General features: G+C 40.1%; 4 protein-coding genes across 5 annotated transcripts; 1 reads left to right on the top strand and 3 right to left on the bottom strand.

Moving 5' to 3' along the window:
- Positions 1-1,170: 1,170 nt before the first annotated feature.
- Positions 1,171-5,669, bottom strand: LOC125192699 (cyclase-like protein 2). The gene is made up of 6 exons (XM_048090327.2): positions 5,025-5,669; positions 3,364-3,408; positions 3,184-3,256; positions 2,121-2,218; positions 1,577-1,647; positions 1,171-1,498 (listed from the first exon to the last, which is right to left on the bottom strand). The coding sequence occupies exons 1-6, from the start codon at positions 5,437-5,439 to the stop codon at positions 1,370-1,372; spliced, it is 831 nt and encodes a 276-aa protein (XP_047946284.1). The 5' UTR covers positions 5,440-5,669; the 3' UTR covers positions 1,171-1,369.
- Positions 5,670-5,919: 250 nt separating this feature from the next.
- On the bottom strand, positions 5,920-8,611 carry LOC125192692 (cyclase-like protein 2). The gene is made up of 6 exons (XM_048090320.2): positions 8,073-8,611; positions 7,583-7,627; positions 7,399-7,471; positions 7,025-7,122; positions 6,857-6,927; positions 5,920-6,650 (listed from the first exon to the last, which is right to left on the bottom strand). Exons 1-6 carry the CDS (start codon positions 8,428-8,430, stop codon positions 6,528-6,530), a joined length of 768 nt encoding a protein of 255 aa, XP_047946277.1. The 5' UTR covers positions 8,431-8,611; the 3' UTR covers positions 5,920-6,527.
- Positions 8,612-10,433: 1,822 nt separating this feature from the next.
- On the top strand, positions 10,434-11,806 carry LOC125193399 (uncharacterized). The gene has a single exon (XM_048091181.2). The coding sequence runs from the start codon at positions 10,501-10,503 to the stop codon at positions 11,659-11,661; it is 1,161 nt and encodes a 386-aa protein (XP_047947138.1). The 5' UTR covers positions 10,434-10,500; the 3' UTR covers positions 11,662-11,806.
- A 656-nt stretch (positions 11,807-12,462) lies between these two features.
- Positions 12,463-16,056, bottom strand: LOC125195707 (D-3-phosphoglycerate dehydrogenase 3, chloroplastic-like). 2 transcript variants are annotated; one of them, XR_007171775.2, is made up of 6 exons: positions 15,451-16,056; positions 14,778-15,154; positions 14,562-14,672; positions 14,364-14,459; positions 13,291-14,039; positions 12,463-13,099 (listed from the first exon to the last, which is right to left on the bottom strand). XR_007171775.2 is itself a non-coding variant. In XM_048093878.2 (5 exons), exons 1-5 carry the CDS (start codon positions 15,980-15,982, stop codon positions 13,368-13,370), a joined length of 1,788 nt encoding a protein of 595 aa, XP_047949835.1. In that variant the 5' UTR covers positions 15,983-16,056; the 3' UTR covers positions 13,162-13,367. The 2 variants fall into 2 exon arrangements, 1 of the variants encoding a protein (XP_047949835.1); XM_048093878.2 differs by lacking the exon at positions 12,463-13,099 and having other exon boundaries at positions 13,162-14,039.
- Positions 16,057-16,859: the final 803 nt, after the last annotated feature.

Below are 16,859 nucleotides of genomic sequence, written 5' to 3'. Positions count from 1 at the left end.
GTTGAAGTTACAATTGGCAATGAAAACTGACGAGTGTGGAGCATTGACACTGAAAATCGCTAATACAATGAAAACATCCCGAAGGTTTAAATTCACAATCGTGTTGTTATGCATTGTAATATTTCTACTTTTGTAACAAATTTATGGTATGTAATTATCTTCTACTTTTGTAACAAATGTATGATATCTAATTATCCTTCTACTTTTGTTAACCTACTTTTGTAACAAAGCTACTGTCTTCTGTTATCTAATTATTTTATCCTGTTGATTTGTAAAATTTTGCATATGATGAACACCAAATATAATACACTGAACTGCACAAAAACATTTACTGTATAATTACACTGAACTGCACAAAAACATTTGTAATCACTGAACAGAGCAGGTAATAGGATAACAATCACATATGAGGACACACAGTATCAAAAATCACGGATGAAGTTTGCATGTTTTTCAGAAATCACGAATGAGGTTAACCATTCAAATTTGAAGCAACACTCCCAAACCCTCAATCAGTACCAACAAAGATGAAAATTACTCATGAACATTAGCATCACATTCAAATTCGTTAATAACTGTCAGTTTTAAGCATCAGTTCATCACTGCTATGCTACCAAAATATATAAGTTCATCCTTGCCACCAAAATACACCATCATTGTTTAACGTCGAATACATCCGGACGACCGCGTCTAGGAGACGGTGGCGGAGACGAAGACGGAGATGGAGTCGGAGACGGAGACGGAGACGGAGACGGAGACGGAGACGGAGACGGAGACGAAGACGCCGGCGGGCACGGATGCTTTTTCCGCCGCGACGACGAGGGCGGCGGTGCCGGAGGCTTTTTCCGCCGCGACGAGGACGAGGACGCTCCACCAGTAGCAGTTCGTTTTCGTTTAGGCGACATTGATGAATGGCGTCTGTGAGAGAGAGAATGGAGGGAATGGAGGGACTAAAAGTGAAAGTGAATTGGAGGGAAGTGAAAATAAGTGATTTAATTTATTTCCTCTCTAATATTTCCCTCAATCTATTCATCACAAAAAATTTCATTTCAGGTAAAACAAAAAATTTCACACTATTCTGCGTGTGAGAAGCGACTGTCTACTAAATCGACTAATTCATTTCAGGTAAAACAAAAAATATTTTGAGAAACGAATTAAGTTATGTCAAAATTTACGTTTTAAATGGGCTGGGCCTACTTCATTTTTATTTGGACTGTCTACTAAATCGACTAATTCATTCAACTCAAATTTTACAAACACACTCATTCAGTTTATTAAAATTTGGGTCGAGAGTAAATGAGACGGAGGGAGTAATATAGTTGAAATCAGCATACAGGAGAGAACGCCATGGTGATGTGAAGACAACAACTCATGGCTTGATGAGAATACATCTAATCGGAGATCCCTCGGCACCCGCCAATCTCAAAGGCAAGCAGTGCACTGAATATATTCCTGCTTCTGCACCATCAAGTTTCAGCCCTTCTACTAGGATTATTTCCTGAACAAATTCCACAATTTCAAACTCAAATGTATGTGCATTCAACAGAGTTTGAATACTCAGACAAGAAATCCTCACCCTTCCTTCAAGGAAAACATAATGAGAAGGAAGTAGGTCGTCAAACGCAGCCACTGACAGGTAATCCACTCCTACCATCAGAGATCAAAATGGTTTCATTTCAGCATCAGACTTATGTGGTAACACTAATAGCTAAGAACATGCTGGTTCGGACAGCACTTTTTAAGCAGCAGGAGTTTAAGTTGACATTTATAGCCCTATTGAGAAGGGTGAAGCAACACTTGTAATAAAAACCAATAGAACTGGAAGCTGTGGCCAGGAAGGATAGCAATGCAGGAGCCTATTGGATCAGTGTGATTATATAGTGAAAAAAAAATTGCACTTTCTTTGTAATCCAAGAAGAAGAGACATGTAGAAGGGATCATCTGTGGCCAGAAATTTGCTATAAAAACTGTGTAAGAATATACAACTGTGCATAAGGTGAAGGTACTGAAACATACAGAACAAACATTAAAATTTTGAGCTTGAAAGAACAAAAGTTTCTTCCATCTAATAGAACTCAATGGCGAAAAGATTAATATGAAGCAAAAAATTTAAGTCTTACCCACAAGTTTGATGTCAGTATTATCGACAAGCCACTGTGCCCCATCTTTCATGAACCCAACATAACTTGTGTCAAATGCCTTCTTGTACATCAGGCCTCTGAAAATAATTTATGCAACAATAATCCCAATTGGATGCTTTTAGAAACTACCCGATAATGTGCTGAAGTTAAAGTATACTTTCATGAAACATTGTGTTATGAAATTATATTAAGCATAAATAAGAGACAATACTTTATTCGTCCAGACATTAACCCAAAGAAATTTTCTTTTGGCATGTAAGACTAAGCAGTTTTACTTCATAGTAATTATTTGGAAAAAAAAAAATTTATTGAACATTTAGCTCACATTTTATACTGCCAACATTCTACTCCCATTTGGCTGAACCACAAAAACAAAGCATTACATTCTAAGAAAATAAATACTCCCTCCGTCCCGCTTTAGCAGTCCCATTGACTTTTCTGCACTCGTTTTGTAAAAATGATAATAAATAGTTAAAGTGGAAAAATAATAAAGTAAAAAAGAGAATAATGTAGATGAGACCCTTCTCTATATTATTATCTTTTTTACTTTATTATTTCTCCACTTTAACTATTTATTATCATTTTTACAAAACGAGTGCAGAAAAGTCAATGGGACTGCTAAAGCGGGACGAAGGGAGTATTAACCAAAATGAATTTACTTCAGACAAAGAATTTTGTCTTCTTAACTTATTCTGTTTCTACAGTTTGCTATCTAAAAGATTTTTGCCACTAAATCACTCAAACAATAGAACTTTTGGCACAACCATCCATATATTGGAAAATCTCCACTTTGCCATGTATAGAACAATGATGATGATTGATGAGGATGAACTTGCTGATGTCCAAAAATAAAATTTCAATTCTCACTCTAGTAATGGAGAAAACTGCTACCATTCTTGTTCAAGACTTCTCCATTATAAAAAGAAGGTAACAATTTCCCTCCACTAGACCCAAAACATGTATATGGAACACATTTCTTACCATACCTATGCAAACTCAACAAATAGTCGTAAGAAGAGTTTAGGAGTTACCAGTAATATACCTGTCCGTATTTAGTGTTCTGAAGAGTACTCTTCGTACTCCCTTTGGAATATTTAAGGTCTTCATAACTTCAGCTAAAACATGGACATGGCAATAGAAAGAATGTGATGATTACTTTAGTTATTCAGCAAGCACATACCAATTTGTTCATATAGTAACAATCTAGTTATATAGCTCATACCAGTGATATTTTTGTCTCTTGGAACATCTACAAGCAATGCATTACCTATTCAAAATAATAAGAAAATCAAGAAAATTGAATTGTGATAAACATAATTACATCAAGGCTGTAACAGAACTCAAAAGAACAGATAATTTAATGGGTAACACAAGATCTTACAATAACCAATTTTACAATGACAGCCTGTCGCAAATTGATATTAAAACAGATAAAAATGACAATAATAAAGAGATCAGATTTCATGTATAGCTTATACTTTCGCTCATAAAATGACCAAAGTCAAGTAATCAGAATTCCTGTGTAGTTCATATATTCACATATGTAATGTTTGAGCAGAATGGAAATCCAACTAGGTAAGATTAACCATCTGTACTGTTCTACTAATCTTACATCAATCCTCAAGGTTCACCTATTAGTCACAACCAGGCTTATGGCATCAAAGGGGAAAATACCTATAGCGCCATATCCCCCAAACTGTTGTGCGGCATCTCTTTAGTTTTAAAACAAGAGCATATACTTTTAACTCTCAAAATCTGCTAAACCTCAGAACAAAGTGTAAACCTCTTTTCACTAACCCATCTATTTTAATATGAGTGAACAGTGAAGAGCTTTCAAGCTGATTGTGAGCAGAGTTTCAGGCCATTTCATGCAAGAACTTATTCAAAGGTGGTTCTAAACATTTCATATACAGTCCACATGCCCAAACTCAATTGGGAAGTTCTCTAAACTGAAGAAATAGGAGGACATGGTGCTGACAATTGATATCATTATTACCATTGGGGACTCGTACATACTATCAACACCATACCCTTCATCATAGTAATTCAGTAATTGTCATTCGTGTGCCCAGGTGCATCTACATATGTTCCACATTGAACAGGTATTTTCATCTCAGAGAAATTGTAGTCAGACCCATCCTTCATGCCCATCAATAGTGTAAGGAACTGCCCAAGTCCCTCAGTAGAATCACCCACCGGTGTATGAGTAAACTTATGAGTAATATCAAATATATATCCATTTTCATATGCTTCCATTCTTGAAGGAGCATCAGCAACCCCAACGCAATCACCCGACCCATCACCATACCCTTCTAGGTACACAACATCCCATGGTAGAATAACCATACTCAGGCAAGTAATTGCTTGCACGACAGAACAAATCAGTAAAGCATGCAAATCCCTCATTTCTCTCACAGTTGAAGCAAACTTAGACTGTCTTATTCGCCTTAGTCAGGCTAGATGGCTGTATAGATTCGAGTATATAGCTAGAAGTACGTAGACCACTTATTTAAAGCCTATATGTGCATTTATACGTACTAAAATCGAGAAAATCGGATGACAAGGTGAAACGGTGAAACCTAATCCACATAAGATATGTTTTACAACGCAGTTGTTATCAGAAGAATGCCCTTAGATTCATGCACCGAATTTGGTACTACTGAACAAGCAAAAAAGATCATCAACTTCTCACCGAATTAAGTAAGTAGTTCCTATGTAATTTAATCGAGCACGAAACATTCAACAATAGCTAGTGACATAACACCAGAATCACGCAGTCAGAATCCCCCATTTCTATGTCTTATTAGCTAAAAAAAAAACAGAAAACAATGAATTCATTCGGATAGTAAAAAAAGGCCAATTAGTTAAGTGATTGAATGGTACCATTGAGAACATCGAGGTCGAGCGTGTCAACGTCGAAGCCCGCATCGAAGTAGTGATCGAAGACGTGGCCAGGCGCATCGACGTGGGTCCCGGTGTGGGTGGGGAGCTTCATCTCGGAGTTATTAGCGAGCTCCCCCTTTTTGATGCTCTTAGCGAGCCACAGGAAGTGGCCGAGGCCGTCGGGGGACTCCCAGGACGGCATGTCCGGGTGGTACCGGTGGCTTATGTCGATGATACGGCCGCCTCCGTACACTTCGCGGCGCACAGGGACTAGATCATCGGCGGCGGGAGTCCAGGGCTGATCGAGTCCGTATGGCGGAGGATAAGCCTCGTTGGAGGTGGCGGAGGCGAACGGGAACAGCGTATGCGACAGAAGCAACGCAGATGTTAGCAGGAGGAGTTGCGGCGGAGTCATGTCGCCGGGAATCCAGCTTCAGAGAGAGTAAGATAATGGAATTTGGGGATAATGATTTGGTATTGCAACTTTTTAACTACTACTCGTTAACAAATTCAGCAACCAGCAAACATAGAAGATTCTTTCAACTAATTAATTTGATGAATCGAATATATACTGATTTAGAAATTTAAGAGTCTCGTGAATCATCCCGGTTTCAAGATTTTGTTTTTTCAGAAAAAGTATAGGCGCATTCAAATACACTTCTAAAATTGGTCAAGTATTGATTCACGGTCTATTTTTTATCTATTCCAATTTCCAAATTCCAACGGAAATAATCCATTTACAAAAATACAAACAATTTATCTCTACTTTACTATATTCTTCTATTTATTCTTTTTATTTAACAAACAAAATAAATCTGTCAAACTAAAACAGCAATATTAATTTACGGCCACAACAAAGAAAACAGGCAATAAAAATATAGTAACAAAGACAAGAAACTTAAAAATATTATATTTATCGATTAAACAAGGTTAAATCATCACAAAATATCATAAAGTTTTTCTATTTTGGTTCCTCCGATATTTTAAAATCGGAAAGAGATCACAATTGGTGTGAGAGACAGAAAATCATGTGGACTAAATAACTGACAACTCAAACGACTTCGTTTGTTAAGATATTAATCGATGTCATTTCATCAAACTAAAACAGCAGAGGCAGAGATTCCAGATGTATCCGCTGCCCCGATTCAAGCTTGAGCACCGCTGGAACGTTTTTTGCTTCTCTTCGGAATCCGCCTGCTTATTGCCAGATTTTCTAGGCAGTGGCAGTAAGGGAAGAGCAGCGGGCGAGGGTGGTGGGGTGCAAGGCGTTGTTTTACTTGGACCCATCCAAAAATAGCTCAACTGCGGAGGAGGATTCCTGGTCGAAGCTCTCACGAAAGACTCGTAAAGTTGACTTCAATTAAGAAAAAAGGAGGCATTGAAGCAAATGTGCTGCTTGACGGTGTTTGGAGTATTATTTTATTTCTTCGACCAAAACAACATTGTTTAGTATACGTCAACAACCTAATCACACGTCCTCAGTTTACGAGACGCGTGCGTCACTTACATCAGAATACATCTAATGGGTGAACCCTCAGAACCAACCAATCTCAAAGGCAAGCAATGTACAGAGTATATTCCAGCTTGAACATCATCAAGTTTTAGCCCTTCAACTAGGATGATTTCCTGCAAATTTTGACCACAATTAAATACACTGTTTTGCAGTTGGTGTTACATGCTCCGAAAATTCAATTATTTAGACAAAAATATAAGATGAGATCAACAACGGATATAAGTTCATTTCAAAACTTAAACTCCAAAATCAGCTGATGGTATCTAAATGCAAGCAGACATATAAGCAGAGAGCACGGTATTTGAAAGGCCCAACTTACCTTGCTTTTAAGAAAAACAAGATGAGCAGTGGTTGCATAATCGAAAGCACCAACAGACAAGTAATCAGTTCCTGCAATGGAAATGGTTCATCAAGATCAGTTCACAAACAACAAGTGCAGGGAATTGTTAAAATAGCACATGAAAGCAGTTCTACTGTTATGTCTTACCCACAAGTTTAACATCAGTGTTATCTACAAGCCACTGTGCTCCATCTTCCGTGAATCCAACGAAACTCGAATCAAATTCCTTTTTGTACATTAGGCGCCTGAAAAACACCCGTGGACAAATCCCCAACTGGAAAAGCTTAAAAGCCTTAAAAATGGAATCAGTGAGCCGGTTTAATAATTTAAAGAGTGTTTAGAGTGTCTCACTTATGCAGAATGAAAAATGAGAAATACAGACTCTAAAGCCAAATACAAGCTTTGAGATGCTGAACCGGAAAACACAAAATGTCCTTAACCACATCAAAATGAGACCAGCTGACCAGAGTCATGCAGCACAAGAGCGAAACTATAAAGTTGCTTGATTAAGTTAAAATTACCTATCTGTATTTAGTGTCCTGAAAAGTACTCTTTTCACACCCTTGGGAATGTGTAAGGACTTCACTACTTGAGCTGAAATAGAGAAAACCAAAGAGATGAAAAGTGGAACGAAAGGACTAGGAAACAAGCACATCTACTCCAGCACATATATTTGAATCTATCATGAATGCAACTTTAGCATACCAGTAATATTCTTGTCTCTGGGAACATCTACAAGCAACGCAGGACCTGTCCAAACGCACAATTCATGACATTATAAACCATCAAATGTTAGCATATCTATATCTATATCAACGCAGAAGTTTAATACAACTCATTAACTAAACAAACCAAGCTTGACAGTATTTGGCATGTTAACTCGTGAGCAAGCTCATTATATAAGAACACGGAAATGAGGTGAACGGATTCCTAATGAACAGACCTCTTCAATTAGAGGGGAGTTTATAAATTGCTCATCTAAGAAGCAGGATATTATATAAGCCATATGAGACATTAAACCTTCACATCCAATTAAAAATGAAGTAGTAAACCGATTTGGGTAGAAACTAAGCTGACTACTAAAACAGAGATCATTCTATATAGCGTTTTAAAAGTGATAACCTAATTGCAGTGCAAAAATCCAATTCGAGCGGAAATCAACAAATGTAGAGTGAATTAAAGACATGAATTTGACCATTGAGTACTCTGAGGTCAAGGGAATCGACATCAAACCCTTGATCAAAGTAGTTGTCGTAGTAATGGCCCGGCGCGTCGACGTGAGTTCCGGCGTGAAGGGGCAGCTTCAACTCGGAGAAATTGAAGTCGGAGCCATTCTTCATGCTCCTCAGAAGGGTGAGAAACTTGCCAATTCCGTTAGGGTAAGTGCCCGCCGGTGTATTAGGAGTGAAGCTATGAGTGATATCGTGTATTTCTCCACCTTCGTAGGCTTCCTTCCTTAGAGGCGCATCGTTGGAATTGGACGGTGAAACAGCACAAGCAAGGATACAAATTGCTAGAGCAATAACAGGAATCCTCATCTCTCTCACTTTCATCAAAGAGTCTGTGTTTGTGGTGGGATTGATTGAAATTTTACTGTGTTTTAGGAGTAGTTAATAAACACAGGTTGTGACCAAGATTTCCCGGCTCCGCATTTCGGACAAATTGTACCTTTTCAATTCCAAGTCCAACCACCCCCTCCCCCAACTTCAATTCTATCCAATCTGCAAAGCATAATCAAAAATCAAAATTTACCATATCAAATTTTGACCAATTTAATACAATCGGTGTCCCTGAAGTCGGGGGCCAAGTGCAAGAGTGTTGAAAGGGAACACTTTTTATTTTGTTTAAATTTTTAATTTAATTGATTGTTGACTGTTTGATTCATATTTCATGGAATTAGAATTTCTGGTGTAATTGTTGAGTGACGTAAAGGTCGAGACTATGATGTGTTCTTTAAATTTCTATTTATTTAATTATAAATAAAATATTTGTAAGTAGTACTAATACGTGATCGGGTGCATTTTAATTTATTTCCTTTTTGAAGGTATTGAAGAGTGAAGGTATTGAATATTTATTAGAGCTACTCCAAGGGAAGAAGGTAAATGTAAAAAGTATATTATGTTTATATCTTTTTAAAAAGTGCAATATATCTTTTTGAAAATCAATCAACTCCAAGGATAAAAGGTACTCATATAAAAAGATATATTATTTAAAATAAAATAAAATAATAGTACAAAAATATTAAAAAAACATAAAGTGTAATACCTTCTCAAATATCTTCCCCTTGGAGAATGACTTTTTTATGAAAAGAAGGTAAATATGGTGGTTATATGATTTTACCTCTCCATTGATGGAGAGGTAAAGATACCTCTTCAAAATGAGAAAAAATATAATACCTTCTCAAATATCTCTTTCCTTGGAAAATGATTTTTTATGAAGAAAAGATAAATATGATAGTTATATTAGTTTACCTGTCAATTTACCTCTCCTCTCGGAGACGCTCTTACATTCTTATAAATCCTTATGAGTTTATGGTTGATTCATGTTTGATTTGTTGGAATCATAATTGGTTAAAGGTATTTTTAATGTAATTAATATTCCATATAAGTATATTATGAGAAAATGATGACAAGGTCCAAACTTAAAAATACTGTTAAGATATCAGAGGAACCAAACTTAATAATATTCCATATAACAAGATTTGTTAAATAAGATAAGAAATGCAGGTTTCGTGTCAAGATAAGCTCGGTTGAAGGTTTTTTCGTTGTTGTTTGGTAGACAAGAAATTATCTAGATTTTGTATTAATAAATCATAATAAATGAGGTAGAAATGCTATCCGACTAAATTTGTGAGTTACATATCTTTGTATTTTAAGGAAAAATTTGCGGGCTCGGATGGGCCATAGAAAAAACTACGGGCTGACATAATAGGTTAACTATTATATCAAACACTTAGAAATAGTCATATAAGTATCTATATCTAGGCATTACTAACTTATCAAACGAGCCCTAGTGTATTCAGCATATTACATAAGGTAACGTGGGTGTGGTGCACCAAAACGGCGCCGTTCAATCTCCATTTGAATAAAATTCCATTTTCCATAATTAAACCCACCGATTCCATCACCTTTCTTTTCATCTTTTACTCCTTAATTAAACCCCTTGCCCAGATTATTAGTACAAACTTAAAGTATAGAATTGGAAGAGTAAAGTCGTAATAATTTTTATATTGGAATTTGATTGATCAGATTATTTCATAGAATTCTTCTTTCAAAAACCAGCAAACACTCAAACCAAAAACCGCAAGAAGTCTATATGCAAAAAAACTTCAAACCATTCTTTCACCACTCTCTTAGAGTAACAATATTTATGTACCCCAGTTTTAAAATCTTGCTATTATTACACTCTCTTCGTCTTTAGTTTCTGGATCCAACTCTACATTCTAATATTTTCAATCCTAAAGGTATAATTTTAACGGTGCAAAAGTATAATTAAGAAGACTTGACCTTTTAATTTTTCTTGTTTCTATAATTATACAAGTACTGCCTTATCCTTAATATTCTCCCAGATTTTCTCCGAATTAAAATCCTCTCATTTTCCAATCATATCTCACATTTATCACCATGGCCGCCGCCAGCGTACTTCTCCTCTTCCTCCTCCTAGCGGCCATGTCGCCTTCCCTCTCATCCACCATCCCCTCCGAGACCGCCGCCCTCCGCGCATTCAAATCCGCCGTGAAGCCTTCCTCCATCCCTCCATCCTCCTGCCTCGCCACGTGGAACTTCTCTGCCGATCCATGCGCCACCCCACGCATCACCGACTTCACCTGCGGCATCACGTGCGCCGGCGACCGAGTCGTCCAACTCACCCTGGACTCGCAAGGCTACTCAGGCACGCTCACCCCACTCCTCTCCCAACTCACTCAACTCGTCACCCTCGACCTCGGCGAGAACGACTTCCACGGCCCCATCCCCCCTTCCATCGCCTCCCTCCCCAATCTCCAAAACCTAATCCTCCGCTCCAATTCCTTCTCCGGCCCTCTCCCGCCCTCAATCGCCGCCGCCAAATCCCTCCAGACGCTCGACCTCGGCCGCAACTCCATCTCCGGCCCCCTCCCCGACCTCAGCCCGCTCCCCGCCCTCACCAGCCTCGATCTCAGCTACAACAACCTCACCGGCCCAATCCCCCGCCTCCCGCCCAATCTCGTCGAATTGGCTCTCAAGGCCAACTCGCTCTCCGGCTCACTCACCGAGACCTCCTTCGCCGAGTTGACTCACCTGATGGTGGTCGAGCTCGCCGAGAACTCGCTCTCCGGCGCCGTGCCGTCGTGGCTCTTCCTCCTCCCGTCCGTGCAGCAGATCGACCTCGCCAAAAACGGCATCACGAGCGTCTCCGTCGCCGCGCCGCTGGCTGAGTCGGACTCGGACAGCGAGCTCGTGGCCGTGGATTTGAGCTACAACAAGCTGGAGGGGCTGTTGCCGGAGAAATTCTCCGATTATCCGGAGCTGCGATCGCTGGCGCTGAGCTACAACAAGTTCGTCGGGCCGATCCCGGGGCAGTACGGCAGGGAGGGATCGTCGCTGCGGCGATTGTACCTAGACGGGAACTACCTGAACGGTTCGGCGCCGCAGGGGTTTTTCTCGGGCAACGGGCAGGTGTCGGGCAGCTTCGGAGATAATTGCCTGCGGAGCTGTCCATCGGCATCGGAGCTTTGTTTGAAATCGCAGAAATCCGCCTTCATTTGCCACCAAGCATATGCTGGGAAGTGGGATCTAATTGCCTAACGTAAACACTCGTGCGAAAGATTTTAGAATATTGAACACTAGATTTATTTTCAAATTATACTAGTACTATGCTTTTCGGTCAAATTATGGTCGTTTCATGAGTTTTGAAATTACAATGGAATATATAAAGAATGAATGGCTTGTATTTGATGGTGATAAAAAATATTAAAAGAATGAAAATGTTATTCTTTAATATTTCATTTATATATGATTTGTGAATATTATTAATACAGTATAAGAATGGAATGAAATTAATTGAAATATAAATAATATACGTATATTACCGGCGTCCATTGATGAGACAATTGAGAAAAACTAAAATTCTTTGATTTAATATTTCAATTTCAAAGTACATTCCAATTTCAAAATCGGCGAGACACACAAAAATTAGAACAAATTTATAATTTAAATAGCTATTAACTTTTTAAATATCACATGATATACTTCCGGTATTGCCTAATCATGAACATTGAACAAATTGTCCGGTAGTCATAAATTTTGGTCCAATTTATATTTGTCGCCCAACTTTAAAAAATCGGTTGAAAATTGAAATAATTATGAGATTTAACGTTATTTGTAATTATCACATAACTAAATATTCCGTCAAATAGGCCACGTGGGCCAATTGAAAACATAGTTAAACCTAAGTTTTTAACCCAATTTTTAAATTAGCAAGATTGACTAAAAAAATTTAATTTTCACGGTCTTTTTCAGTAATTTTCCCCAAAACAAACTAGAAATTAGGCAATATTCCAAAAAAACGCAAGAAATTCTGTAATTTTCCCCAAAATAAACAAGAAATTCATAAACGTGAAATATTGAATAAACAATAAGCACAAACAAATCAACAAAAATAATCTCATACATGATGAATGATGGAAAGAAACAAAACCAATGAATCTTAACGACTATCTGGCAGATTAAATAGCAGTAACCAAGAAATTAGAGATATTGAAAGAAGGCGGCATGAAGAGCTTCTGCCTCTCCCAACGGCCGATGTCGTTGCGGTAGAGGGACGGGTGCCTGTCGATGCTCCAGAAGCACTTGGTGCACCTCGATCGCACCGTGTACACCCAGAAGAACCCATGACTGCCCGGATGGATGTACAGGTAGCACCACCGCATAGGGAAAGCCACGTGCGTGAAGCTGAACCGGTACGTGCTGTTTGGTGCCAGCTCGTACAACGAGTCTCCCTTGTGCGTCAACTGGCACATGAACCACACCGGGGTCTGCCCGTCGTTTGCCAGCGTTATTTCGACCTCCGGTAGCATCCCCTGCGCCCCAGTCCCTGGGATCACCATGCAGAGAATCGCCCCCACCAATGCAGCCGCGGCCCAGGCCGCCACCGCGTTAGTTTGTCCCGTGGTGGCCATAACATGAATGTAAGGGAAGGAATGGGATGGTCTCTACTTTATGGAAACTGAATGCCTTCTCATGCCTTCATTTTTTGTGTGTGGTATAGACATGATATATATTTTTAGAATGTATGGTGTGATAAAATAGAGAATTCACAACATCCACTAGATTAAAAACACAACCAATGATATGTGCTATAATTACTATAGTAAACAACCTTGCAGGATAAAATTAAGTAAGAAAATAGAGAAATTGCAAACAAAATTTTCTTACATTTTATCATTAGGAGCATACTCTCCTGGTAACAAAATTTGATGAGATGACCACTGCCAACTGGGGAGATACACGACTTAGAGCTTAAGGTAGACGAATTCCTCAACGGCCGAGATTTCACCAATCCTCTTCAACGACTGCTTGCTTGGTTCTTCATCTACTCCAATGGCCATCACAGCTTGCTTCCTCGGGGCTATCCTTCCAACGCTCATGAAGCTCACATTCACGTTTTCCTCTCCTAGAATGCTACCCACTTTCCCAATCATTCCTGGCTGATCGACTTGCCTGCACAAAATCAGACTGCCTTCCAAGCTCACGTCCACTTCAAAAGACCCCACCTTCGTTAGATGTGGAATTCCGTCCTTGACCCGACCTTCAACTGTGACCTCACCAGAATCAGAGATGGCACTGGCGAATTTTGACTCCACATTTGCAATTTGGACTTGGACAGACTCGAGTGGGTTTTCAGGTGAGCCGTCCAGGATGATACGTTCTTCAGTTATGCGGAGTCCTCTCTGTTTGGCTGTGAAATCAGCATTCACCAAATTCACGAAAACGCTTGAGATGGGCTCTATCAGACCCTTGGTGATCATGGATCGGAGCAACCTCGTGTCCAGATCGTCTGGCGCCCTTGCAGATGCATATGTAACTTTCACAGATTTCACGCCGTCCCCACCTGCAACTAACTGAACAGCAAGCCTGCCAAGCTTTTCACCAAGGGCAACATAGGGCTTCAGCTCGGTGAGAACCTGCATTCAAGGAAATCGTATATAAAACCATCAGCAGCTTATAGTTTCCTTCACAAGGAGTGCCGGATTGCTAAAGAGTTCATCAAACGAAATGATTTGATTATGACAATGAAGGGTTAGGGCAGAGCATGAGCAGTTTCACCAAATGCATCACTTGGCCCAAGTGGATCATTTCTGAATTCTAATGCCAGAGAACTATATTATGTTAATGAGTATCATGTTTATTACATGCTCCAAAGAAATACATCCCACAATGCCTCATTCAGGCTAAAGTTCACATTCACAATCGAGGACACAAGAAACCTACTAACACTTTTTGAGTACCTGAGCAGGCACCATAGGTGCATTGACAGCAGTTGCAGCGAGTTCCCCCTTTAGCGCACCCACCACAGCTTCAGCTATTTCAATAGCAACTCCTTCCTGGGAGTAAAACACGTCAAATTATAAACACAAGCAAGCAGAAATACAGAGGAACTGAGAAAGCAGTTGATATAAAACCAAGCTGAGAAGTGTTCAACAAACCTGAGCTTCCATCGTGCTGGCGCCAAGATGTGGTGTAGCAATCACATTTTCATGCTGTACCAACTTGCTATCCTTGGGCGGTGGCTCGACTGTGAAGACATCCAGTGCAGCCTGGAAAGAGAGACAAGAAAACCACAAGTGCTTCTTAACAAAATGATCCGCTTAAATATCAATTAGTATTAACTTATAGTAGCTACTTCATAACAAAAAGTATACCTGTGCTACAATGCCAGCATCAATGGCCTTCACCAATGCTTCTTCATCAATCACACCTCCACGAGCAACATTTATTATTCTAACACCCTTTTTCATCTTTGCAAAATTTTCATCATTGAGAATTTTAGAAGTAGCAGCGGTGAGGGGCATGTGAAGTGATATGAAATCAGCTGTTGAAATAGCCACATCAAAGCTCACAAGTTGTACGCCTATTGCATGAGCACGGTCAGCTGGGGCATAGGGATCGTGCGCAATGACATGCATACCGAGCCCCTTGGCACGCCTAGCAACTTCTGATCCAACCTTACCAAAGCCCATCACTGCCAGTGTCTTACCAACAAGAGACACACCAACGTATTTGTTCCTCTCCCATTTACCTGGATAGATAGATTGCAACACGATTACTTATAGAAAGTCGTCGTTAATAACAAGAATAAACCCCTTAAACCTCATACTAAAGAGGCAAATTTAGCAAAGAAAAAACTAATAAAGCTGTATTATGCTAGTGAAAAACAACCTCTTCAAAAGTCTAATTGTCATGAGCATTGTGATTAACAAACCATTAAACCCTAACTGTAAATTAATTAGCCTAATTGAATTGAATTGGAAAGGTTTGATACCTAATTGAATCAAACTCCATAAAAATAGTAATCATATCCAATGAATGACTGACCAGCTTTAACAGAAGCGTCGGCTTGAGCGATGTTCCTGGCCATGGCAGTAAGCAGAGCTATGCCGTGCTCGGCGGCGGCGACGGTGTTGGCAGTGGGAGCATTGACGACGAGGCAGCCGTGCTCGGTGGCGGCGGCCAGATCCACGTTGTCGATCCCGACGCCAGCCCTGCCGACGACCTTGAGCCTGCCGGCGGAGGACTCGAAGACGTCGCGGTTCACTTTGGTGCCGCTCCTGACAATGAGGGCATCGCAGAGGGAGATCTTGGTGCAGAGCTCCTCGGGGCTGAGGTTGTAGGAGCAATCAACGTTGGCGAACTCCTTGAGGAGGTTGAGGCCGGCCTCTCCCAGTTTCTCCGACACGAGAATCGTCGGCTTGGCGTCCATGGAGAGGACGACGAGGCGGCGGGGCTGGAGGTCGCGGTGGTGGCGGAGAGAGAGGCTGCTGAGGCCGAGGGGCCGGTGGCGCAGCCATGTGGCGGTGGTGGACGGCGACGACAGTTGGAGGCTTGCCGACGAAGCTGACGCCGCCATTTCAGAAACGGTGTCGTCCGGGTGTGGTGGGTGCTAAAATGCACTGGGGATGGGAGGGAGTGGAGACTGATGAAGTCGGGGGGTATTTTTAACTTTTATCGATTGTCCATTTTGGGTAAAATGGGAATTTCCAGATTCTCAATGTCCATTTCAATTTTCAAACAGTCTGACACTCTGGCAGTGAATGAAAATCGGTTACTTAATCCAAAAAGAATGACATATGAATGCGATGTTTTAGAAATCGGATCGGCAAGTGAACCAGTAAGATTATCGGTTTACGGTTCAACTAGTCCAACCGGTTGGACTATTGGTCGAACCGGAACACTGTACAAACATATACATAAATATTTATTTTATATTTACACGCGCATACACAATCAATTACCGTATTTAAATTAATAGCTACACATAATTAGTTAATTACTTATAAGGAGCCGTTTCGTTATCAAGATGTGTTATTAATGCTTTCGGGCCCAAATTTGGTTTATTATCAGGATCTGTCTTACACAATGATAATCCCATTATTTGGTTCCTCCACTCAACCAATTACAATAATCTCATCTCATTGTTTGGTTACTTTTGGTCGTATTGTTAGTAGTCTTGTAGTGACCCTTTTGTCCCTAAGGTTCTTCAAATATTTCGATGAAATTGAGTGTAAATACCGCGCCTCCTTCTTCATTTTTCACACTTCGCGCTTCCTTTCATTCTCGCAGCGAGGAAACCCTACACAGAAAGTGACTGCCTCAGGTCGTCGACGGCTACGAACATACTCAATCTCAGGTTAGATTTACTGATTTTGTGGCCAGATATCCATACGATTCCGTGAATGCACAGAATTGTAAATCGGAAATTTCTTAAATTGTTGACTGTATATTTT

The sequence above is a fragment of the Salvia hispanica genome, chromosome 4 (assembly GCF_029641045.1).
Source record: "Salvia hispanica isolate PSC_SH4W2 chromosome 4, Shi_PSC_v1, whole genome shotgun sequence".
Classification (NCBI taxonomy): Eukaryota; Viridiplantae; Streptophyta; class Magnoliopsida; order Lamiales; family Lamiaceae; genus Salvia; species Salvia hispanica.
The sequence above is the reverse complement of the archived record's forward strand: the minus strand, read 5'-3'. Positions and strand labels throughout refer to the sequence as shown.

Coding starts and splice junctions, on each gene's coding strand:
- LOC125193399 (XM_048091181.2), top strand. CDS start 10,501: ATGGCCGCCGCCAGCGTACTTCTCCTCTTCCTCCTCCTAGCGGCCATG.
- LOC125192699 (XM_048090327.2), bottom strand. CDS start 5,439: ATGACTCCGCCGCAACTCCTCCTGCTAACATCTGCGTTGCTTCTGTCG. Junction 3,409..5,024: donor CGACCTCGATGTTCTCAATG/GTACCATTCAAT, acceptor TATTTTGAATAG/GTAATGCATTGCTTGTAGAT. Junction 2,219..3,183: donor AGAACACTAAATACGGACAG/GTATATTACTGG, acceptor AATTATTTTCAG/AGGCCTGATGTACAAGAAGG.
- LOC125192692 (XM_048090320.2), bottom strand. CDS start 8,430: ATGAAAGTGAGAGAGATGAGGATTCCTGTTATTGCTCTAGCAATTTGT. Junction 6,928..7,024: donor CACTGATGTTAAACTTGTGG/GTAAGACATAAC, acceptor TTTCCATTGCAG/GAACTGATTACTTGTCTGTT. Junction 6,651..6,856: donor TTGTTTTTCTTAAAAGCAAG/GTAAGTTGGGCC, acceptor CAAAATTTGCAG/GAAATCATCCTAGTTGAAGG.
- LOC125195707 (XM_048093878.2), bottom strand. CDS start 15,982: ATGGCGGCGTCAGCTTCGTCGGCAAGCCTCCAACTGTCGTCGCCGTCC. Junction 15,155..15,450: donor CGACGCTTCTGTTAAAGCTG/GTCAGTCATTCA, acceptor CTATCTATCCAG/GTAAATGGGAGAGGAACAAA. Junction 14,460..14,561: donor CCAGCACGATGGAAGCTCAG/GTTTGTTGAACA, acceptor TTTTACTCCCAG/GAAGGAGTTGCTATTGAAAT.